This window comes from Puntigrus tetrazona, chromosome 4 (genome assembly GCF_018831695.1).
Source record: "Puntigrus tetrazona isolate hp1 chromosome 4, ASM1883169v1, whole genome shotgun sequence".
Lineage (NCBI taxonomy): Eukaryota > Metazoa > Chordata > Actinopteri > Cypriniformes > Cyprinidae > Puntigrus > Puntigrus tetrazona.
Genome location: NC_056702.1, coordinates 13,176,508 through 13,202,686, shown reverse-complemented (window position 1 = coordinate 13,202,686; position 26,179 = coordinate 13,176,508). Strand labels below are relative to the sequence as shown.

Sequence of the window (26,179 nt, the reverse complement as noted above, 5' to 3'; positions counted from 1 at the left end):
TTTCAATGAATTTTTTAGACAAATAATATGCAACAATGTTTGATTGCCAAGACTTCTGTCTTGAGACTTCTTACAAATACAATCTGAGTTTGGAACGGTCTAAGCTTTATAGTGTAGGTGAAGCTTAAGCTCTGGCGCGAATACACCAGTCTTGCAAAGGAAAACCAGCGTCCTCTTGACTCTTCTAACCAGAGCTATGGCCTACATTGTCTTAATTCCAAAACTTAATGTTAGACCTAGTAACAAAGAGTTGAGCTTGATAGCAGCCTGATGCAGTTAATGACTAAGCAATGACTGTGTGTGTGTGTGTGTGTGAGAGAGAGAGAGATAGAGCTGTAAGTTCTTTTTTCTTCACTAACAGCCCCTCGCTTGTGAGAAGTCAAGTTGTCAGAGTAGCACTAGCAACATTAGCATTTATGTTAATGTCTGTGCATCTGTGTGTGTGCATGTATGTAAGGAAGTTTGTGGCAAATCATGGAAATGATCTGTCATTTTTATCATATTGATCACTGTATTTATTTGTTTGACCAGTACCGTTGTGGGTTTTGGTTATTTTTGCTCTTGTAAGACCTTTTAAAATTTTTGACCAGCAAATGACAGACATCTGTTTTATCTGGCAGCAAGTGCAAGTCATAACTTTTATTTAATGCACTTGGCCAAAATCTGTTGTTTATACAGTTTTAAATGTGTGTATTTTCTAGCATGAATGCATTTTCACTTTACAATGCCTTTATGTACTCCTCGGAGCTGTGTGGAGTTTTTTTTTTTTTTTTTTTAAAGAAGAATGGATGGACTTTTTTGGGCTTCAAAATCTCAACCCCCATTCATTTCCATTATAAAGCCACAAACACACACACACACACACAGAGGTTGAACAATGAAACTGAAACACTGGCCAATTTAGTGTTGGAGGTTTCATGTCTAAATTTGACCAGACTGTTGGCCAATCTTCATTGATTGCACATTCCACCAGTAAGAGCAGAGTGTGAAGGTTTAATTAGCAGTGTAATAGCACAGTTTTGCTTAAAATATTGCAATGCACACAACATTATGGGTGACATATAAGAGTTCAAAAGAGGATAAATGGTTGATGCACGTCTTGCTGGCACATATGTGACCCAGACAGCAAGTCTTTGTGAAGTATCAAGAGCCACGGTATCCAGGGTAATGTCAGCATACCACCGAGAAGGACGAACCACATCCAACAGGAGTAACTGTGGACGCAAGAGGACGCTGTCTGAAGGGGATGTCTGGGTGCTAACCTGGATTGTATCCATAAAACATAAAACCACAGCTGCCCAACTCACTGCAGAATTCAATGTGCACCTCAACAGGGTCAATATAAATGGACGGGCTGCTATAGCCAAACCTTTGGTCACTTGTGCCAATGCCACACGTCTGTTTCAATGATGCCAGCAGAAAAAATCTTGGGCTGTGGACAATGTGAAACGTGTTTTGTTCTCTGATGAGTCCCCCTACATTGTCTTTCCCACATCCGGAGAAGACCCAAGAAAGCGCACCACCCAGACTGTTGCATGCCCAAAGTGAAGCATGGAGGTGGATCAGTGATGGTTTGGGCTGCAATATCATGACATTCCCTAGACCCAGTACTTGTGCTAGATGGGCACGTCACTGCCAAGGACTACTGAACCATTCTGGAGGACCATGTGCACCCACTGGTTCAAACATTGTATCCTTAAGGTGGTGCCGTGTATCAGGATGAACATGGTGACAGAGTGGTTTGATGAACATGAAAGTGAAGTTGAACATCTCCCATGGCCTGCAGAGTCACCAGATCTAAACATTATTGAGCCACTTTGGGGTGTTTTGGAGGAGCGAGTCAGGAAACGTTTTCCTCCACCAGCATCACGTAGTGACCTGGACACTATTCTGGCTCAAAATCCCTCTGGCCACTGTGCAGGACTTGTATCTGTCATTCCCAAGATGAACTGATGCTGTATTGGCCACAAAAGGATACACCATACTAATGAATTATTGTGGGCTAAAACCAGGTGTTTCAGTTTCATTGTCCAACCCCTGCATATGACTTGAAGTTAGCTTGAGGCTTTGTAAATCATGTGGTAATTTAAATTTTTGGGTGAGTATTCCTTTAAAATCACAAAAAATAATTTAATTGTTATACAATTTAATCCCACACTCGTCCTACTTCTAATCTAGATTAAATAGATTTCTATATTACCAATTAGAATTTAATTTAAATGTACATTTTCCATAATCTCCAATTAAAATACTATTTTTTTATTCAAATTCTATTTTATTCTACTCCTAATGAAGTTGCTCTTTAGGAGAGTGAAACATCTTAAATATCTGACTTGTCAGTGAGTTCTTAACTAAACTTTCAAACTCTTATTAGGTTTCCATTTCTGGGTTTTTTTTTTTATACCCCTAACCCTACTTTATTTAGGACAGTCTAAAGCGAACAGACAATTTTATATTGACCAAAATGACTAAAGAAACGTCACGCACGTGTCAATACACTTCCAAATCACACTAAGAAATCACAGGCTAAACTAAAAACATATTTTACTAACAATAAAAGCAAGTGATACCGTGCCTCGCAAAACATTTCGGCACAGTTTCAAAAAGAAATGGCACTACAGGTTCAATATGTAAACCCTGGCACATTTTTTATTATGTTTATACTGGTATGCGGTGGTTCATAATTGAAATACCAGTGAGCCGTTGTTATAAGTTACTGCTCTATCATGTTGGAAATATGCCCTACACCAAATAATATTCTTCAAGTAATTGCATAAAGTTACTTTGTTGATTGGAACTTCATTCATTTTGGAAACCGCAGTGATATGTACTTGTTGGTACGTATTTCGTGCCTCACTAAAAAGTGCGTTTATGCCATGAGACCAAGTAGAATATTGCGATATATAATATAGGTAGAATATAAGTAGTGATAATATAAACGCACACAAATAGTGCTGGATTATTGTAAAGAGCTGTGACTCTTCACTGTTGCTGTTTTTGGGCAAACACTGAAAATCCAGGTTAAAGTTCATGAAGGAATGATATGGTGTATTGGATAACACTGATAACCTGCTTCCAGTTCCAAAGAATCAATCCCACCTTTGGAAGAAAATAATCCACTTAAACCTAAAGCCTGTCTCAGGCTTTCCAGCCGTTGCAGGCATTTCATTGCTCACTCCTTCATTTCGGAGAACTGTGTTTATATTCCGATGCAACTTTGCATTATTTGTTCGATTAGCATACGCATTTAAAGTCTTAGCGCTGTTCTTTGAACAAACAAGGTGGACTGCTCTACATAGCTTGGTGTGTGCGCTTGGACGTCATTTGTTTAGACAAGAGGCACTGTTTTAACACAACCTTAATCTGTGTTTGAATAGACATGTATCTCTATAGGTGCTTTGGTTTAAGTTTTTGGGTCTTACCTTCAGGTGGCTGAAGCGTTTTGTTGTTCTGAGCGCACCAGCCGACAGGATGAAGTTCAGCTGTCATTACGTCACACCAGAAGTCAGCCTTGCGGTCGTCGCCATAGCCACAGTAGCGTAACAATAGCAACTGACCACATGTGGTTATAATGGTGGCCACCCAATATGTATCCAGACTGCCCTTATTAGCTACTTCAAGCTTCATTCCAGGCTGAAAACTGCTCTGAAGGCTGAGCTCCACCTGTAAAGTACAGCCAGGTGTTAGCACGATGTATTACGACTTTGCTGCGTTCTTCCATGAAACACACATGGCCTCAAAACATTAATAACCATATAATATACCGCTGATATTAGATCCTTGAGTAGTGATGAGTTTTGGCCTAAAGTTAAATGGCACACCTCCTGTTTTGTTCATGCGCGTGATCCTCAGGACCTGATTTGACATTAGACATCAAATAGCAACTCGACACAGTACCAAACCTACCTGTATTTCATGTTTTCTGGGTGGTATTTTTAAGCTTGCTCATGATTTTGAAGCGAAAGGCGTTACACAATGTGCTCACGCTGGAATCAACCTATCGTAGTTTCTACAAAGTAACTTTTTTGGCCAAAACGCCAATTTACAAAATCAGCAACATAAAAGAAAAATGCCCTCAAAAGCGTTTGGGGTGTGTAAGACTTTTTAATATTTTTAAGCAAACAAAAGGCTGCACTGATTCCGAAAAAATGCAGTAAAAACAGTCAAATTGTGAAACTATTTAAAATAATTTACTCTAAAACTTATCTCAATTCAGACATTTTCAGCAGCCATTACTCCATTCTTCAGTGCATAGAAAATTAGTTTATTAGTCTACTAGAAACACTTATGCCGCTTAATATTTATTTCTTTATTTTTTGGAACTTGTAATACTTTTTTTGAAATAAAACTTTTAATCAAAGTAGATGTAATTTGTAACAATATAAGTCTTTGTTTGACCTTTTTTTTTTTAAATCAATTTAACATATCCTTACTGAACAAAAAAAGAAGTGTAGAAAAAAACATATTAAGCGTATGATTAGCTAGTGTATGTGCGACAAAGTATCACTGGTTCCAAAAAAACGAATTAAATAAAATAAATAAGCAGAAAAACACCGTTCAGAATCAGCATGTTAGAATGATTACTGAAATATCATGTGAGGCTGAAGAGTGGAGTAATAAAAAATTCAGCTTTTCCACCACAGTAAATATTTCACTACATTACTGTTTTAATGTGTTTTTAATTAAATAAATAAAGCTTTGGTGAGCAGAAGAGAATAAAATAAACAAATTTTACTGATCACAAAATGAAAGCTTTTGTTTACATAATGTATATAATGTATATATATATATATATATATATATATATATATATATATATATATATATATATGTATATATATATGTATATATATATATATATATATATATATATATATATATATATATATATATATATATATATATATATATATATATATATGTTATGTATAAACATGTTCTGAAATATATACATACATAAAAACAAAAACTTTGGATAGTCATTTGACAGCACTAATATACATATATACATGAACAAACACACACACACACACACACACACACACACACACACACACACAGAGTGTGACATTCTGTCTGTGTGTTCTCACATGTCTGAATGAAGTGTGAGGGGCGGCAGTGGCTCCAGTTTCTTCAAGGTACTCCTCCCAGTTAAAATCCACCTCCTCCTCTGCACAGTCCATGCCTGGTAGGAAAGAGAGAGACCGTAAGAAAGCATGCATGTGTTTTCACACGAGCCGTATTCCGTTCAATCGCGTGAATGCAAACGTTTCTAACCAGCTCAGCTTCACGCACCGCGCTCCAAAATGCGTCCCGATGCAATTCTTAACTCAAGTATGCGTCGTGTTTTCACTACAGCCACAAGGAGATCTATAATGAGTAATCTGAAAACTTGACTTCCTCTGTGGTCAGTTTTCTGCTCTGGTACTCCGATCAATTCATTGCTAAATCAAATTCTGCATTTTGCATTTTTAAAGTAACGTGGTTTGATATTCTCACCTGCATATTTATTTATAGTTTGTATCTAGCTTTAAAGAAAATGATCCACAAATGTCTGTCGATAATCTATAATAAGCAAATGCAGTGACGCATTTTGATGAGCAAATGCAAAAAGCATTCATAAACTCATAAAGTGTGACAAACAGCAGCATTCCTATCACTCCCACGTCTCTCTCTCTCTCTTTTCTGCTAACTAGACCTAGTCCAATAACATTATTATATTAAAAAAAAAATACGAATGAGATTTCTGGTTTCACACAAGGCCATTTGTGTCATGAGTCATCAGATGTTTCACTTCGGAAAAAAATCGAATGCGTTTTTTTTCCCGTCGCTGAGGGGAACGAGGAAAGAAATTCTCCAGAAGATTCGAGATACAACTCTTTCATCTAAAACCAAGGACAGGGCGAGCGGAGCTTCTGTATTTCTGTTACCACTCTAAGCGTTTCAAAATTTCACAAATCCGTTCATTTAGTTTTTTCCGGTGTTTAATAAAAGCGTATCTATCAAGATGATCGTAGAAGGGTCACCAATAGATAAATGTACAGAAACGGCAAAAGGTGGGTGCGTTGTACACCGATAGATATAAGAGTAGCTCGGTCATATGTAATGATAGCCATCTTATATAAAGAAAACTTATACAGACGAATAACAAAAAAACTGAAATTTTTGCCGCCTTGATCATGACGGCAGCCGGCCTCAACGACGCCATCTTGGATTAAAAATTTGAGATTGAATTTGATAATCGAACGCTAAAGCTAAAATAAGGTTACAGTTCTACGGCGTCTTGACTCGTTTCGAAAAAGCAACGCAATCTCGCGACCAATTCCTACGTATTTTACGAAGCCGTTATTTCGAACTTTGCTGTGAACGCTTGTCCGATTGTACGATTGGTCTAAACCCCAGAGCCGGGTGGGTTTAGAGGCGGGGTTAGGTCGGCAATTCGTTAATTGGCAACTCGTAAAATACGTACGATTTAGGGAAAAGGTCATTAGTCACCTGCTAAAATATGTACGAATTGCTGCGAGAACGGGCTAGAAAGATACGAACTTGCTACACTCTGTTTCTCTCGTCTTGAAATCGAACATTTCATTCGCACTCGATTGGATTGTGAAGAAAAGAGAACTTCAAACAAAAAGGCTGAGTAAACCATTTTGCAATCTCGCAGTAATTTCATATAATCTAAATTGGCGTAAAAGGTCTGCTCTGCTCTCCTATTGGCCGTGATCTGGATCGTCTCCAGTATGTGAAAAGCTGATGATTGCATCCTTCAAACCCCTGATGCCTTCAAAAATAGCATGTTTTGGTTACGTCTACGTCTGCTGCTTTGAAGTCAAGCAGCCAAGTAATGCTTTAACACTTTTAACATCTCGGTGTTTCTCGGAATTCGACTAGCGAATCACATTGGTTCCTAATGAATTCAATGCACCGTTCTTTAAAATAAAGCTTGCATTTGGGACTAATAATGTTTTTTGGGGTTTTTTTTTTCTAGTTCAGAAAACCATCTGCACTGGTGTTTTAAAGAAGCCAGAAACCAATATGCTAGTCTGAAGAACCTTTTCTCATCTTCACAACTCAAGAAAGAAAACTGATTCTTCATAAGAAAAAAAAACTATCTGAAGGTGCTCTTTTTGGAGCGAAGGGCAATAAATAATGCACACATTGTGACACTAAAGTTTTTTTTTTTCTTCTGGTTTCAGATGGAACTAAGAATGAGAAGTGCACTTTAACACCAAAACCACTTCCTTGCAAATGACTAACTCAATATTTGCCATGATGGCAGAGTATCGTTTTATATATATATATATATATATATATATATATATATATGTGTGTGTGTGTGTGTGTGCGCATGCATTTCTTGTGTGTTATAAACACAGACCGATTCCATAGAAAAAAAAAATGATGGTTCTGTCCCTCATTTGGCAGACTCATTTCTGGCGGTGTTCCACACCAACCCGGACGAGAATCGAAGCGGAAACTGACGTCACGACTAAAGTATGTGGGTTTTAAATGCGGAAAGGTGTTCTGTCCCCAGTTCATGGGAATTTGCCTTCAAATTGCACAGAAATAGAATAGACATTTAGATCCATTTCTCTAAATTTCTCAATAAATTAAACAAAAATAAATAAAATAAAATAAAAAAAAAAAAAAAAAAAAAAATATATATATATATATATATATATATATATATATATATATATATATATATATATATATATATATATATATATATGTGTGTGTTTAAAAAAAGAAACTTTTATTTTGGATGCGATTAATCATTTTACATTTTAAATAGTAAAAAAAAAAAAAAAAAAAAAAGCCTATTGACCATTGCAAAACAAAAAGCATCTTACAGCATTATACAAGGCAATTTAATCTTGAAATTTAAGTTAGCGTTGGCATATCAAACGAGTAACGTTATTTCGTATTCACCGCTGCTGTCATTTGGATGTCTTGATTGCGGGCTCGCTGCGGTTCAGCCATCGCAGTCGTATCCGAGGGTGGACCGGACACCTCCAGATTGAAGATGTGGGATTAAAGTGAATTATCAAGACCAATCTATGATGTGGGCTGTTTCGGAGTAAATCCCGATTTTAGGCGGGCCGTGCTATCGATTAGCTCGTATTGAGCCAGATGCCCTCTCTCGCTCTAATCCGGGACTTGTTAAACTGTGGAAGGGGAATTAAAGGATTATCGGAAGCACAATGTAGCATTGCTTTTCTTATTAAAATACATGGCTCTGGCCTTTTTCAATCTGAGACGCATTTAATAATCCGTTTTAATCACCCGACTTGGAGAGAGAGGAATTGTTGAGGCTAGCTGCGTGTTCATCGGTCTGATGTTTGGTTTTGGAAAGTGCAGTATGTTTATTTGTGGCCCTGGATCGCAAGGAATGTACAGCGGTAGCCCAAAACACATTGTATGGGATCGATTTTTGCGTTTTAAGTCGAAAATCGTTGGTTTAAGATCACGCTCCGTGAAGATATTTTGTAACTTTCCCACTGTAAATATACTGCAGCTTCCTTTTTGGTTCGTAACATGCATCGCTAACAACCATTTTTCAAATAGTTCTATCAAATATCGTCCTATACCATAACCGTACATGAGTGGAAAGCTTATTTACTTCGAAAATGTTGCGGTTGCTCTGTAAATAATAATTAAAAAATGAAACCCACTTCACCTCGAAAACCTGAGATTAATAATTTCCCACTAAACGCATTCCACCCACCCCAACGATTTGACTATTCGCCTTATTTGCGTAACGTCTTCCAGGAAACTCTATATATCAGGGATATAGGAAAATGTTTACGGCAAGAGCCCTGAAAAATGGCTGTATTGAAAAATGATCATATTCGTTTACAGCAAAAAACACAAACCGCAGTAGTGCTGACGAATGGAAGAAAGAGCTCCACTTAAAGGACAGCGATGACTAAAACAGCAAAACGATAAAGCGGCAAACCATAAAACAATACTTCGTATAAGTCATTACAACTAGGAGAGGCGCTGCATCGCACAAAAGCCGTGGGTCGTCGCTAGACGTTCTTTAGCCGTGATGTACGCGTGCGAGCTTTCTAGAAAAGTCAGCAGTGAGCGGGCCGTGGAAGAAAAGAACTTGATAGCTCGACACCATCGAAACAGATGCTGCGTGGACAAAGAAAAGCAGAAAAGCCCCCGAAGAGTCACATCCGACCGAATGGATAGTTTATTGTAATTAATCAACTCAAGCAGGCCTTGAAAAACATTGAAAATGAATGATAGCGAGAAGCCAAACGGAGTGAGTTTTCTATATAATTTATTTTTACCACTTTTTGTAATTGAAAATAGGATGACTTCTCAGAAACTATAACGCGCTCGGCTTCGGTATTCGGTTCCTTGCTATTTTCTCTTTACCAGGCACAGAAAAATACCCGTGGCATCATTCTATAAAAAAAACAACACCGTGACCTTATAAAGGGAAATTCATGCTATGCATATCTCCCCCCCCACCAAAAAAAAAAAACACTGCCCATGCGTTCCTGCACCTCGAGGTGTTTGTGAGGCAACCTGAAGTTCCCTTTTAAATGAATCATCACGAATGCGAGAGTCTGATTGGAGGCCGCCTTTCAGGCTCGCGTCGTGACGTCCTCGACGGCGTCACATCATAACGTGCTGAACGTAAATTGCATTATTCAGCCCACGACAGGAGAGCGGCGGTCACCCGATCTGCGCGACCCGAGGGTAAACTATCTGATTACCCTGTGACGTATCGCGTATCTCTCGCTCGCGGTGCGCATCTGACAGGGTTTGTGTGCTTTAAATATTGCTTACCAGTAGCCCGCTTCAGATGTTACGTAATCGACATGTGTGCGAACTGGGCTACACCTCGCAACGACTTTTTTTTTTTTTTTTTTTTTTTAACAAGGCGGCCTAACATCCAGGTCGCAAAACGTCGTGAATGTCGCGCGTGCAGCCACTGTTACAGGCAGTGCTTTTTTAACGTTTGTCGTTTGTCATATATATATATATATATATATATATATATATATATATATATATATATATATATATATATATATAAAACACATTTTACAATAATTAAAAAGCATTCGCCACGTTTTGTTTACGTGTAGTAGCCTACTATAAGCGCTCGAGCTGTTACTATGGTTACCCCCTCAGACGAAAGCAACTTGTTTGCTGGCGCTTATTTAGCCGCGAGTGACTATACACACGCGATAAAGTCGCGAACTTGCGTGGCCGGCGGCGAAATATAACACGCAGGCCACTTTTGAGACCCCCAGCCTCTAGTTTCGACTTAGTTTTGAGGGTTCGGGCCTTAATTAGCGGCTCAGTCTCTTCTCGCACCCTGCAGGCGCAGGACAGGTGCAGCTTTCGTCTCATTCTTCCTACCTTAATAATAAAAAAAACGTTTCTGAGTCTCTCTGTGAAGCCTCATCGAAGCTCACGTGCCTTGAATTCTACAAACGCGTCTTTATTTCTTTAATTAGGCTAAACAAACGCTTCGTAATGCACGGGCCTGCTGCGCGTGACAGTCAAAAAAAAAAGGCTTGCCAGCGTAGACACGAAGAGACTTATTCGTGCTCATCTCATTCGGGTCAGGCAGAGAATTAAAAAAAAATACAATTTCATCTCATCTCTAAACGCGTGACTCCATTTCCCCTTCGTTACTGCCATCGGTTTAATCCGCCCGTGCGAAAAAAACCTCGCGGATTTGCAGCGACGTGCACTAACATAAAGGTTAATCAAATAAATAGCCGCTCGCGTTTTTGCTGAAAACGCATCGGTTTTAATTCAACATCGTCGCAATTGATTAGAGAGGAACGCGACGGTCCGTTCGTCGCAGCGCGTGGCGTCTCAATAAATGCCTTCTTTTTTTTTTATAAAGCGGGCAGCCGATTGATTAAAAGGAATAATACGCGAATATAATTATGTCTCTAAGTCGGCCAGCACAGCGGAGAGTGCACAAAGCGAAACAGGAAATATTGTACGAGCATGTGTGATACCGTACTTTACACACTCTAAAAGTATTGCAGCGGAAAAAAACTCCGCAGACGTCGCCAGGCGACAACTTTGAATTTAATTCATTAAAGCACGTCCAGGTGCAGCGAAAGAAACGAAAAAAGGACGCGTAACCGGCGCGGTTGTATTTTTTCCCTCTTCAGAGATTTTGCATGGCAGTTTTAACACACCTTAACCCGCCATGTTGAAAGTGCGTTTGACACATGAGGGGACGAGGGTTTCGGCTCGCGTTCCGCGCACCTGAACCGCGTCCGCCGACCGGCTCGCGACGTCCGAAAACATTTCTACAAACGCCGCGCGAATATGTAAACTTAAGCGTTGATATCTGCGCCCGAGCGCCGCGTCCTTTGAAACCGAAAGGAGGTCAAACGGCAGTTTGAAAATAAAGTCAACAGTGAGAGTCGCTTCGAGGAAGAGCGCGACACGAAAATATCGCTCGTTACATAAACGTTATTTTTCCACGACATTCCCGGCGCGCGTCTCTTCGGGTCGTAAACAGCCCGCGTTTGTCGGCGGAATCGAAAGCGCGTTCGGTCGACACTCGCGTTCCGTACGAATAAGGTCGCTTTAATTCCCGCACCGTTTTGTCAACTCTTCTGTATATTCCCGACTGTTGCGAACAATCTCCGAATGTTTTTTTTTTTTAAACGAGGAAAAAGCGTCCGGACGCGGAAATTCGCGCGAAGAAGCGCGAGCCCGCGTCGGTCACGATCGCCGTCGCGGAACGAAGTTCGTGCTGATGATGTTGCTTTTACCTTAAGCGAGTTTTTTTCCGTCTATCTGAATTGAGGGATCCGGTGTTCTGGTTGAAGCAGGAGCGGTGTGTATGTGTGTGTGTGTGTGTGTGTCCAATATGGCATCATCCCGCATCTGCGCATGTCTCAACATCTACAGATTATTTTCAAGCCGACTCCTTCATTGACCTTTACAGTTGCAAAATTTGTTCAGCCCATTATAAATAGAAGTGGCCCGAGCCTCCGCCTCCCTCGTGTGGGGAAACTCGCGGCTGTGTCTTAAAAGCTCGCGTGCCGCCTGCGTGGACGGTATCGGGCGTTCGCGGGCGCTCGCGGCACTTTTGGGCATCGTTGACGCGTGCGGCGTTTTCGGACGCTTCGGACGTTCGGGCGGCCCAAAAAAACGCCGTAAGAGAACGCGGCAGACATGCTAACTATGTAGGCAGCTCACTAGGGTTTGATACGCAGACGGCGTAAACAAGAGGGGGCTGCCGTCGCGACCTCGTTTGTTTTTCATCTCGATCATCCGTTTGATTATTTCTTCCCACTTCACGCAAAAACCACCGAGCGCTCGATACGCGGAGCGCCTTTTTACTTCCCCGCGTGCAAATATGATACAAAGCGATTTTATTTTTTACACTGAAACTCAAAAAGAAAGAAATGAACATTTGCGTATCGTTTCCATCGTGCCATTTATTTTTTTAAACCTTCGTTTTCACGGCATCGTGCAGCTTTAAAGAGGACAAGATCTAAAATACAGAATTTTTTATTTATTTATTTTTTTACAAATAAAAGTGCTTTCAGTTCATAATCATCTTCAAAGTTCAAATAGCCTATCGTTTTCATTTACAAAAACTCGACCGCTTGTTACAATGCAGTGTGGAAAGTTATAACAAGTTAATAACATAATGATCTAGTTTTTGCTTCATGATAAAGCTTAATTGTTCACTTCGCTTAATGCAGAAGTCATTTACCAAATGCATATTCGTCGCGGCTTTATGTAATGGATGCTACAGCCTATCTAATTGCAAATGAATGCAAAAACGTGTTGTTTTTAATAACCGATAAATCGTATTTTCAATGGACAGATACATCTCGTTACATCTTGTCCTCCATTGCCATCCTGTGGTAACAGTATTCATTGCTGTGCTGAATTTAAACCGACGTCAATATGATGCATTACAGCTTACGGCTCACGGTAAAGCACTGCTCCTCCAAAAAAAATCGAAATCGAGTCAACACGAACCGATTCCTGTGCGCACACCAACGAGGTGAACTTCCTAAAAGCTGCTCTCCTCTAGCGCAGGCTACCATTTAGCGACGTTACAGTAACAGATGGTTCGTGCCTTGAGCTTAATCTACAGGAGGAGGCTGTGACGAGCACGTCCGGGGACAGATTACCGCTGCTGGAGCAGCGACCTTGCGGAGAGGAGATAGACAATGTGGGTCAATACTTTATCCCTCTCTCCGTGCTGGGGCGTGCACTGAAAGTTCTGCTTGTGGAAATTAGCTCTGGACGTCGCCTGGCGGCCGCTGCTTTGGCCTTCGGGGAGGCGCGCGAAGGGGAAATAGCCAGAGATCGTCGCAGACCTCTTTTACGATGATTTCCAAAACGTCACGCTCAGAAGAAGACCCTTAGGAAGAGCACTTCAAAACCGCTCAGTACTTTAACGCGTTTATATTAGAGGCAAGCCAATAACATTAGTTTTGCAAACCATCAAAAGCTCTTGTTTCCTATTTGGAGTTGCTTTTTCCCTTAAAAGCATGCTCGAGACTCACCTTTGTTTGTTCTCTTTGTTTACTTACACTGTTTATGCTATCTAAAAATGCAACTTAATTACTGTCATTAAGTTTAATGTTCATGAAGTAATGGCATCCGTCAAATCGCCATTTAGATTCCAGAAGGATCAGGTGATACCGAAGATCTGCTGAAAATGAATTACGTTCATGTAGTTTTCGCTCGAGTACGACTTGCTCGGATTTGTTACTTCGGTTTCTCTCACTGCGGTACTTTCTGTAATGTACCGTATAATCTGCCGCCGGGTCCTGGAAGGTCCCAAGCCCCCCGGTGGTCCTTGCTCCGGTGGTCCTAGAGGTGCTTTCTTGAGTTCTGAGTAGAAGCCTCGAGTTGTCTTCAGCAATTTTTGAGCAATGTTGCTGGGCAACTTCAACGGACGACCAATCACGGACGACCCCAAGTATGGAGGCATAGTGCAGTTCTATAATAACATGAGCTTCCTTTTACGATGTCTCCTGCGCAAAAACAGTTTAATATTTATGCATTTAACCCCCGTTTTATTGACCAATGTCCTTGCTATTGACTTCAAAAACGACACGTTTCCGAAGAACGTTGAGCTTTCTTTTCCCGCGCGTCGCGTTTTCATAAAATTATTTCGAGCTTGCGTGAATTTATTTGACTTTTGTTGACTTTTGCATTTGCACAATACCTTGTTGGTGTAAAGAAAAAAGCGCAAACGTCGCCTAGATTTAAAAAGTAGCTCAAAAGTGACGTAATGCGTTAGCTTCCATTGAAAGTAACTGTAATGTAATTGGTTACCGTTTTTGGGAGTAACGCGATATTGTAATGCATTACTTTTCCCAACACACACACACATAATAAACACAGGAACACGCTGCGAGTTTCTTCGAATAAAGCTTTACAAGAGTTCAAAATAGAAGACGTGAATTTAAAACGTGAAACAAACAAGAATTGCAGTATAGTAAACTTAAGCGATTTCCTAATGGTTCATTTTTATAAGCAGCAGTGGACCTCGTTGTCCTACACTTTCTTTGAAGTGAAATCTATTTCTGATGTTATATAATTCATTTTGTTTTCTGTTTGACGTGCTTTAGCTGCGCTCCCGTGCTCCGCTTTGTTGCATTGCATAACTTTGTAATGTTTTTAGAGTTACGGATCACCGAAGCTGAAAAAAACCAAGCCGTCCCACCCCATCACACTCCTTTCACCGTCCGTCAAGACCGAAAAAGTGGCTTAAAAAGACCGTGGAACATTGACTTAGCGCTTATAAACCTGAGACGCAGCAGTGTTTTCACGATCGCTGTGGTAACTACCGCAAAATAACTGTATTTTTCAGGCTTTTGTGAATGGTTTATTCATAACGATAGATTTTATAAGGTCCAGGAGATCAGCAGATGCATCCCACAAGTACAGCGTACACTGGAATTGATCGGAACAATTGACCGCCCTGTTCCAAGAAGTCCATCAATAACTTCTATTTTGTTTTTAAACTTTGGTTTAAAATAAAATGCAGATAATTAATAGACTACACATAGGAAACGGGTTTTACTCATATTCTCAAGTACGTTTACTTTTGAAAACAGGTATAAAAAAATTACTTCTATAAACATTCCGGTCATATTATTTATTTTTTATCTTTTTGCATCTGATTTCATAGCCAAACATTTATAGCATAGATCAAAATGATTCATTTTTCTTTAATGCCATGTGATATTAAGCAAAGATCATGTTCCATTATTTTGTAATTCCTCACTGAAAATATCTAAAAAAATATATTGTTTGCTAAATAATATGTGCATTGCTGAGGATTTCATTTAGACACCTTTAAATGCGATATACGTGTATATATGTATATGTGTGTATATGTATATATGTGTATATATATATATATGTGTGTGTGTATATATATATATGTGTGTGTGTGTGTGTGTGTATATATATGTGTGTGTGTGTATATATATATATATGTGTGTGTGTATATATATATATATATATGTGTGTGTGTATATATAAATATATATATATATATATATATATATATATATATATATATATATATATATATATATATATATATATATATATATGTATATGTGTGTGTCTGTGTCTATATATATATATATGTGTGTGTGTGTATAATTTTTTTATTTTTCCAGATGACGTATGAATGTGTTTGTTAAAACTGATGTCCAGTGTGACCCAGAGTCACATGCAGTTAATTAACATTACTCAGTAACTGCATGTATAATTCCATTTTCAACAAGGGCGCCTCAAAACAAAGTCACCCAAAACTAACCAGCAGCCCGGTAAACAAGCACCTCGTGCGGGACAAAGGGCTGCGGGGGCTGACGTCAGCGTGTTGACTCAACAACAAGACAGAAAGCAGGAAAGCAGGAAAGCGACCCGAGAGACATGCTTTGTCTTGTGCCACATCGCTCGATTTCGACACGACTTCAGCGGCGCCGGCGTCGCGCGGCCAGCCCCTCGCTCTCTTTCTTTGTCTCCTCGCCGGTGAAGTTTAACGGGAAACCCGTTGGAGTCGTTTCGCCTGCTCCGAAGAGGATCTTATGACTCCCTCGCGCAAACATGTTGGTTTTCTGGAAGAGCAGCAGTAACATGAGTGACTTGGTGGGTCCGGAGTACCAGGGCTGCGTGGACGGGTCTCTGATGGACGGCTTCAGTGTTTTTATTCAGGCGCTGTTGGCCGTTCTGGCTTTCAGCACTTTAATGTGTAAGTTTTCTACGTTTATTTTATTTTTTTACTAAAATGACTGTTTTTTTTCTGGTTCCTGATACGATGTAGCACGTGGCTTGGGGTTTGTTTGTTTGTTTGTTTGTTTGTTTACAGCCTTGTTTGTTACGGTGACGCGTGAACGCGCGCGTTGTTTGTTTATACTGGTTTTTGCATTAGCATTAGCATTTTTATATAGCTATTTTCGCATTTTACATATAAAAGTAGCCTGGTGCGTGTATTAATCCACGTCCACTGCGTAGTGCTCCCTGTGAAGAAAGTAACAGCTGTTCTAGTTACTTCCGCTTGACCTTAAAATGTCAAAATGCTAAGAAATACGAGTGTATTTGTTGCTTTACTTACGGTGTTTAAACAAAAAACCGGCACACATTTAGGCTAAACAAAAACATTCACAAAAAAACCGCATTGATATAATATTTTACAGCACAGGGACCATGGCGACGGTTTAATTTATGCTCATTCCACTCTAGTTAATGTCTAGTGAGCTGTTTTTTCCCCCTTCTTCCAGGTGTTTTTAAAGCATTCGATCTTCTCGTCGCGCGCCAATTCGAGATCTGAAGTGTTTAACCTTCCAGCAATAAGGAACTTAATGACTTTTAATCAATAGCACAGTGTATTATAATATCGCTGTGACCTAAATAAACAAAACTTGGAAAGCACGCACACCTATCCACACCTGATCTCAATTTTTATGCCACGTCTTTCGTCCAAATGAGGATGGAGACTCTTTTTGACCTGCTGTAATCCGTGGCGACGCCGTAGAAGAACCGCTTTTGGCTCCGCAAGGAAGGGTTCTTTAAAGAACCGTCTCTTTCTTGCCTTTTTATAGTCTGAAGAACCTTCTTTCAACGGATAGGCTCTTCAGATGTTAAAGGTTCGCTAGTTTCATTAACGTTTGTTTCCGTTTCTCGATTGTTTTTTTCCAAACGCGGCAGGACATCCAGCTGGGAACTGATTGGATGGCGAACGAAGCAGAGCGCGCTCGAAAATCGGTTTGATTCTCGGGGGAAGTCTTGCCGACTGCATTTCACTTTCCAGCAAAACAAAAACCCAGTTTGAGCTACAAATATTACTCGGAGATAAGATCGTTCAGCGTCGGCTCCTGTGTGGGTCACGTGACGCTCGGATCCCGACCTCGAGCTTCCGTGTGACCCTCCTTTCAAGTCTTGAACCCTGAGGTCCAGAGTCGCTTCTTTCTCGATGTCTAGCAGCGTCACGTGATCATTCGGTTCAAAGACGCCCCAGAGTGTTTGCTCTGTTAATATTCGGTGATTCTGACCTGTTGCTCATTCGCCGCCGATCATTTATAGCGGTTTTCACGCAGGGAAACCTCGAGGAACCTGTCCCAGATGCAGGGGACGGATAGCGACGGGAACCCGTAACGTTCAGCTTGTTGAGTAGAAGTTTTTAGATTTAGATTTTTTTCGCCGCAGGATGTTAAAATGTAAGATTTGTAATTCTTACGTCCCTAAAGCGGCTTGTTTTTGCGCTAAATAACCCCCAAAAGCATGCCGAATGACCTTTGACCTTTCTAAAGTTACACATTATCTGTGCTGTTCCTGTCGATTATTAAACTTTTTTTTTTGCTGTGTGCAAATATGCTATAATCTTCAGTTATTATCAGAGGACCGGCATTTATTTATTCACTTTTTTTTTTTCCCCAGTAAGAAGGTTAAGTCACATTTTCAGGATCTGACCTAAAACGCTTCCGTCTGCGACACTCGTGCTTCATGCTTGTGTTTTTACTGTATGCACTTCCTCTTTCTTATTCTGGACACTTCCTGGTTTCTTTCTGGCTGCTTATCTTTGTCGACGTCACCCCCTGTTAGTTTCCTCAGACGTTCAATAATCATCCTGTTTCTGTTTGGCTGCTGATTGCAGGCTAACCGTTAGCATGTTTGAAAAAAACGTCCAGATATGCGTTTCAGCGTCTGCTCATTTTTGCTTATGTGTGCTAGAATATATCATAATCTTAGTTTACCAAAAATGTTAATTAATTTATTTTTTGTTTATTCAACAAAAAAGTTTTTAACGAGGCTGAAGTAGTATCTAAACTGGGGCACATCCCCCTTAATTAATATGTATATTTATATGTACATAGTAAATATACACAGTAGACTTACATATATTCTGTAAACAAAAGTGTTAATTTTGGATGCTATTAATCACGAATAATCATTTGACAGCACTAATTTTTATTCAGTAAGGATAGATAAATGGATTAAATGTGACAGTAAAGACATTTACAGTGTTATAAAAGTTTATATTTCAAATTATGTTTTTTTTTTACTCCAGAAAAATACATGATTAAAAAAAAATAAATAAATATATATATATATATATATATATATATATATATATATATATATATATATATATATTATTTTTTATTTTTTTTTTTATATATATATATATATATATATATATATATATATATATATATATATATATATATATATATATATATATATATATTTATATATATATATATATATATATATATATATATATATATATATATATATATATATATATATATATTTTTTTTTTATAATATCACTATTTTTTTCACATTATTATTTTTCTTTAAAAGCAAAGATCTCACAATAAGATGTTTATATATTTTTGTCTATATAGTGAAAAGGTTTCGTGAACCCGTCGGAATAAGACGACCGTGGAGGATCTGGTAAGAATATCAAACATCCGTTTAAATAATACAGCGGTAGAACAGAAGAGAGCCAACTCTCATTCTTTATTTGTTCTCCTCAGGTTCTTTGATACATCGAAGCAGGCTATCGGGGCTCTTGTCATGCATTTCGCCAACATTTTCTTGTCCACACTCACCAACGAAGATCCCTGTTCTCTGTGAGTCAATTATTAGCCTGATTATTTGTCGCGTTTATTACTTTAACCTGCCGTTAAGCTAAACCGTTTCTGTTTTTAACAGATATCTGCTGAACTTCCTGTTGGATGCCACATTGGGAATGCTGGTGATCTGGGTGGGGGTCAAGGTTGTCTCCAAGATAGTGGAACATAAACAGCTAACGCTGCTGATGTTTGGAGAATATGGTGAGCTAGCTCTAATGGGCGAACAGCGGGTCGGTTTAATGTCCAAGACTGCTTTCATAATCACCACGAAAACATAAACAGAGCATTCCAGAAAAAAAAGAAACTGATGCTTTATTACCACCAGAGGGCGCCGTAGGTTATATATTTCAAATATGTTTGGGTAGTTTCCTCCACGTTTTCTTTTTCACTGTGAGGGATTCCCTTGGTAAAACACCATAGGAAAAAATCACACACACACACACACACACACACACACACACACACAGATGGAATACGCCCATAGTTTCACATGATTTTGGCCAAACAATTGTTCATGACTGTTTTTCTGCTTAGATCAGATTTTAAATCCCTCTTTTGACTGTGTGCCATGTCTATTTTACTTTATTGCTCAGAAGCCGATCGCTTAAAAGTGCTCTGATGCTAAAAAAAAAAAATGTGCTATTACTATAAAATTAAGTTTTAAAATTAAGATTTTTTTTGTATTATTATATGGAAGAACATAAGTGCTGAAAAAGCAAGTGAATAAAATTAAATACACCGATATATTGATCTAGCTTTTAATAAAAAAATTAATCGAAAAAATAATCGAACAAATAATGTAAAAAAAACTAAAAAAAGAAATAAATGAAATGTCAACGCATATAATAACTAAGCATTCATTTTATTCATGTTTTAAAGTACATGTTATGCATTTATTTCATGTGCATATTATATTTATTTAATAAATAATTAAATTAATTAATGTATTTATTGCCAAAATTCATGATTTATATATGGTTTATTTATTTATTGGTTTATTTATTAAATGTATGTATTTATTATATATATATAATATATATATATATATATATATATATATATATATATATATATATATATATATATACAGCATATTTCAATAAATAAATACGTTTTGTTTCTGATATATTTATTTTTTACAGTCGTTTTTTTTCATTTGTGTCAAACTTGTCAGAAAATGTAATAAATGGTAGTGAATTTCTCTCGTCTCTTCCTGTCTTGCAGGCGATCCTCCTCGGATGGTGGCCTGGTTGGCTCAGTGCTCGGTGTATTTATTCATCGTTGCTTTGGAGAAGAGCGTGGTTACTCTGGTGCTGCTCATTCCCGGGTGGACCAACGTAAGATAAACATTCACACACATTATTGTTACACAGACCCACCCCGCCGCCATCCTTTACCCTTTCACAAAATGTAATAATACCAGCCTAGGGTGCACACTAGATCGGTCTCTAACCCAAATATTTTTGAGTTACATATTTAGATGATATTTCATCCGTTGACGATTTCTTATACAGGCTTATTTTGCAAAAATCTATGCATTCATGAACTTGCGCGCTTATTAAACCCAGAATAAAAGCTGCAACGCTGTCACTCAGGCGAGGAACAACATCTAAAAGATGAATCTTAGCATCTCATTTACCTCTAAATAGTACTTGCGCGTACTTTAGATGCACGTCTTAGTTTGTTTTCGATACCTACTTTCTCACTGTAGGACGTCTAGACGTTCTCGAACTGTTTTTGAGCGGACTTCCTGTATGTTAGACGGATGCGCATCGACCGCCGGCGTGTTTGTGTGTGTTATAGCTGGAGGACGTGGTGCTGGACTACATCCCGAACCCGCAGCTGGAGCTGGCCGTCGTCATGCTGATCGTGCCTTTCATCGTGAACGTGAGCGGAAATGCGCGTAGTAACGCATTGCTGTCTTGCCGTAACACAATGCGACTCATTTCTGTGTGCGTTTCAGTCTATAATGTTCTGGGCGGTGGACAGTTTAACAATGCGGAAATACAAGAAAACGACATCTCTGGAGGGCTCGTGTGACCGTCCTAAGCAAGTGGAGGTGTCGCCGAATGACAGCGGCGACGAAGCTGAGGTGAGAACGTCCCAATAAGTGCAGATTGATTGTAACGCAACAGCGAATTAGAATTGAACCAATATCCGAATTCATTAAAGAGCCTCAATGCATTGAACGGTAATATGGGCTGAAATGTAAGCAAAGCACCTTTTTGCGATATAATTGCTGTTTGGCTAACCGAGTGCATCACGAACAACCGAGGACAGCTGAATAAGCAAGCTTTTCAATTGATACGGGAATCGTTACGATACGACAATATTTGGACGAGATGCAGCTATTTGAAAATCAGGATAAATATTGAGAAAATCGCCCTTGAAATGGTCTAAATATGAAAAAAAAATTATTTCGTGACAAGCATTTACAAATGCGTGGTTGAAAATATATTTTAATATGGCCGCCTGGATACCGTGTATTTTATCCGTGAGCTGTTCTAACGGTCGGATTTGTTAGAAATGCACCGGCTCTTTAAAGGTTTAAAGTGAAGTGTGTCGTTTCCGTGGCACCAAAGACGACTCCAAAAGCTTTCGTAATGTCATCAACCCTGGGACGTTCTTTATCCTGGGTTTAACGAATCGCCGTTGAGATCCGGGAACAGATGAGTCAGTAAAAATTCCTTAACTTGATCCTAATGACCCTGTTCCCGTATCTTTCCCTCGGGACAATTCGTTCAAGATTGAATTAGTTTGGCTCTCAGCTAGTTAATTTCAGGTCCGTAGCCTAAAGTAGGAAAAAAAAGCTAAAATTCAGTTAACCGTATAACTGTTTATGGTGCGAATGCCACGTATTTAACCACATTTATCATAATCTGATTAAAATTCTTCAATTTACCGAACTAACCTTTCAATAAACAAATAAATCATGCCCATACATAAATAAATAAAATTAATAAGTGCATTTATTTAATATATATATATATATATATATATATATATATATATATATATATATATATATATATATATATAATAATAAAATAAATGCATAACGCTTTAAAACATATATGTAAATAAATATGTTAAAGCATAGTTATTATGCGTTGATATTTTATTTATGTATTTTGTGAAAGATACAGGCATTCTTTCATTGCATTATTTATCTGTTCGATTATTTTTTTTTATTAAAAGCTAGATCAGAAAATACATTGGTGTATTTAATTTTATTCACTTGCTTGTTCAGCACTTGCGTTCCATATAATAATACAAAAAAAAATCTTAAATCATTTTAAAACTATGATGGCTCATATTTTTTTTAGCATCAGAGCACTGTTTTCTGTGTTGAATTACCACACGAGACCGCGACAATTCAGCATTATCTGCGTCCCATATGACTGAGCCTGTGCAGCCGATGGTATGAATATGAATAAATCAAAATGTTTGATTCTACAGACAGCCACTTGAGGTCCAACGTAAGATCTGGGTCCCGAAACGAAACTATTTAAACCCCCACTGGACCAATTCAGTTTTTTTTTTTTTTATTAGCTTGGCTTTATTCTCGCATACGATCTCAAGCGAAACGCTCCAGCTGAAATGAATGTTTTGTTTCTTGGGTCGTGTCTGAATAGTTTGATTGTGTGTTTGTGTATTGTATTCTTCATCTTGAATGGCGGGATTGTGCTATATGAATGTGATTATAGGACAGATATTTTTTTTAATGTTTGCGTCATTTGACCGAAGACCTTTCCAAAGGCCGGTGGCCTCTAGGGGTCAAATGGTCTCCTGTTTTGTCGGGCGATACAGGGTCTTTCCCCATCTCTTTTACTTTGTTCTTTTTCTTCTTCTCATTTATTTTTTTCTCATCCCTCTTTCCCTCACTCCTCCTCCGGGGTCGTGGACGTGTGCCAGCTGCTCACAAATCATCTATTTGTTCGGCGGGAGCAGTGACATTTCAAACATGTTTCCATAAGCTCATGCTATAGAGAACGAACTCAAATCTTTGGAGAAGTGTGTTTGGTGGGGTCCGATACGAGCGAGAACTTAAAAACCGGTCTAGCGTCAATCATCTGCCGAATCCGTGGCTCGTGGTTTTATAATCATCAGATATATATACGCAACCTATAAAGTGATCTGGCTCAGATGAACGGGAAAACCATCACGTGTAAAATGACCTCGGACTTTTTTATATGTTTGTGTAGGTGCTGCTAAAGGACGATGAAGACGACGCCACAGTGTGCTCCGAACAGGAAGAGCACGTCTCTACAGAAGAGGCGTTCGTACGAGTTTCTGTGGAGGTTTAAAACAGAAGTTGCATTTGTTCCTAAACCTAGAGAGCTGCCTACTTCCTACATAGGCAGGTACCTTCCAAACTCAACTGGAAACCCATAAAAGACTGATTTGTAGCTAGACTTAAACCTAGCGCAATTAAAAAATTTCACGTCAAGTACGGGACTGATACCAATGGAGTTTAGCGTTAGCATGTTGCTAAGCTAACAACACAATACCATAGGCTTAAAAAAAAAGTGTCCTTCCTCTATGGAAAAGTGAAGCCAAAACATCTATTCTCGTGATGTGAACATGACGTGATTTGGAGCCCAGTTTTGTAAAGATATCCCACAATCCTGCGCGTTCCATTCCTTGAGCTAAAAAAATAAAGACGGCGCCAGAAATTGCGTTTGGTGGCTTGTGTGTTAAATGTATATTTCTGACTAGCTTTTTGCAGTTTTGACGTTATTTTTAGCGAGAAATCGGCGTCGCGGTGCGTAAATGTTCAAGTCATCAGCAACACGTGTTCTATTTTGTTGTATATCGTTAAACGCTTACTGTCCGAAATGAGCTTTGTGGGGTGCCTTTCTGCAAAAAACGCTGCCTCAAGCAGACCCACAGATCACACGCTAGCAATCGTAAAACCACACCCGTGGTGTTTTCGTAGCATCTATTTTATTAATTAGACAACTTGTCCAATTCGTTTATATCAGTAGGGCTGGTTTCTGACGTGTATTGAAGCCAACCACTAGATGGCGATCAAAATGTTTTGGCTTCACTTTTGCGACACACTTGCACATTGCTCAATACTTGACATGATATTTAGCATGTAAAATGGTCAATGTTCAGTTAAATTTGTTTTCAGCGTTAATTGAAATACGTTTATCGTCAACATTTTGTTTTTAAAATTTCTATGCTAATACGATTTGGAAAAGCCTTCCTGTGCCAGTGATGCTTTTTTTTTAACAGAGCTTTTCGTGAGAGTAGATTTATAACCCGATTCCAATTGAGGGGCGTTTACACCATTTTCAACTGAAACCAAAAACATTTTATGCATTTTGGATGTTCATTTACACGACACTGGTCTTTGGGTGTCTGAAAAGCCAAACTTTAGAAAAATGGGTTTAAAAAAAAAAAGTGCAATTTTTTGATAACCGTTATCACCTCCGTTCAGCCTACAAAAACGCCAACTACTGGCCTGGTGCATATATATATATATATATATATATATATATATATATATATATATATATATATATATATATATATATATATTATGCTTTAAGACTGACACAATAGTTAAACAGATTCCTTTGTTGACATTTCAACAGTAATTTAAAAAAATAAGTCAATTGTGTATTCAGTATTCAATTATGTTACCATTACCATGACGATATATTCCCAAAACATTTTGAGAGCAATTGTTAGAAGGACAATGGCGTCTCAACAGGCAGATCTCCAGATTTTGAGCTTATACTTTTATTGTTATGCGTGCACCGTATTTGAAATGAGATTCATATCTGGAAAAATTCATATCAGACTTTTAAAATTAGTGAATCAAAAATGATAGAAAGTGGTCACCGTTCGACAAGTTACAGCATCTAAGATATCCTTTTTTCTTTTATACATTTAAGTAAACTTTAACCTTAAATCTTAAAAAATTGCTCAATAAGAGCAACAGTTTAAATTGAAGTTACATTGTAGGTTGTATGTATATATGTTCGTATTTTAACGTTTAAGCAGATTGTTCTGAGCCTATGAGTTATTAAAGGGAAACATTATCCTCCTCCTACGTCCTTTAGAGTTCCTACTTCTAAGAAGTTAATTAAAAGCAGAGAGATGAGAGAGGAGGTCTAGCGTCTCTCCTGATTACAGACTTTGAGACTTTTAATTTGTAGTCTAAGCAAGTCATGCCGCTACCTGTGATGAACACCTCGCGGTAAATACACTACATCCTTGTTTCCAGCTCTGAGGCGCGCTCGAATATTTCATTTGTGAAAGATGCGCTCGAGAAAAAAAAGCTTAGTTAAACGATTTGTAAATATTCAGTATTAAGCGAAAGAGCAGATCATCTTCGTTTGAACGTTGCGTCGTTTTTTTATGATTGTTTTTGTACGTTCTGAAAAACAAACTGATTTATGAAATGTACAGCGTGGTGTAAACTTTTAAATTTCAGCTGTTAAATTATATTGCTTTCTTCAAAATTGTAGCAATGTCAACGCGCACATGCCATTTCTTCAACATAAAGAAGCGTCTTGTTGGAAAATGTTGACTTGATGCCTTATTTTGATGAAAACTAATATAACCAGAGTTTGAGCGACTTTGTGAAGCAATAAAATATTGCTTTAAATATAAAGCCCAATCTAGATGTCATTTTGTTGTAGAAAGTTGCCACTTAAAATGACTTTAAGCGTGCGCTTATACGCTATTTATTAAAATAATAACGCATATGGGGCCATTTTGCTTAATTTGAATCCAACGCTATCTCATGATCAGTTCGTACGTATTTTGTGAGGTGTCTAATTCGTGCAAATTCTTACAACTTTTGTGTTTTGTCTAAACCCCAGACATACGAATTTGCGCAACTCGTAAAACATATGCGAATTCTTACGAATTGCGCAACTCGTAAAATAAATACGTTATGGCAAAACTCATACGAATTTGCGTGAGTGAGGTTGTACGAATTAGCCAACTCGTAAAATATGTACGAACTGCCATGAGATCGGGCAGTCTGAACCATAGGGTCACTGTGTGGATGAACTTTCGCATTTTTTCGCT

General features: G+C 38.5%; 2 protein-coding genes across 3 annotated transcripts in view; one reads left to right on the top strand and one right to left on the bottom strand.

The window, feature by feature from the left end:
- Positions 1 to 12,083, bottom strand: part of sfmbt2 (Scm like with four mbt domains 2) — a 36,721-nt gene extending 24,638 nt beyond the window's left edge. Inside the window, exons 1-3 of one of the 2 annotated variants that reach the window (XM_043236949.1) lie at positions 11,772 to 12,083; positions 5,091 to 5,185; positions 3,423 to 3,663 (exon numbers count right to left, since the gene is read on the bottom strand). In XM_043236949.1, the coding sequence (XP_043092884.1) occupies positions 3,423 to 3,663; positions 5,091 to 5,183 (334 nt within the window). In that variant the 5' untranslated portion in view covers positions 5,184 to 5,185; positions 11,772 to 12,083. The remainder of the gene's footprint in view (positions 1 to 3,422; positions 3,664 to 5,090; positions 5,186 to 11,771) is intronic. The other variant, XM_043236950.1, reaches the window with a different exon arrangement.
- A 3,713-nt stretch (positions 12,084 to 15,796) lies between these two features.
- Positions 15,797 to 25,667, top strand: tmem110l (transmembrane protein 110, like). The gene is made up of 8 exons (XM_043236651.1): positions 15,797 to 16,240; positions 18,899 to 18,947; positions 19,031 to 19,126; positions 19,209 to 19,330; positions 20,354 to 20,466; positions 20,933 to 21,016; positions 21,093 to 21,221; positions 23,335 to 25,667. Exons 1-8 carry the CDS (start codon positions 16,096 to 16,098, stop codon positions 23,434 to 23,436), a joined length of 840 nt encoding a protein of 279 aa, XP_043092586.1. The 5' UTR covers positions 15,797 to 16,095; the 3' UTR covers positions 23,437 to 25,667.
- Positions 25,668 to 26,179: the final 512 nt, after the last annotated feature.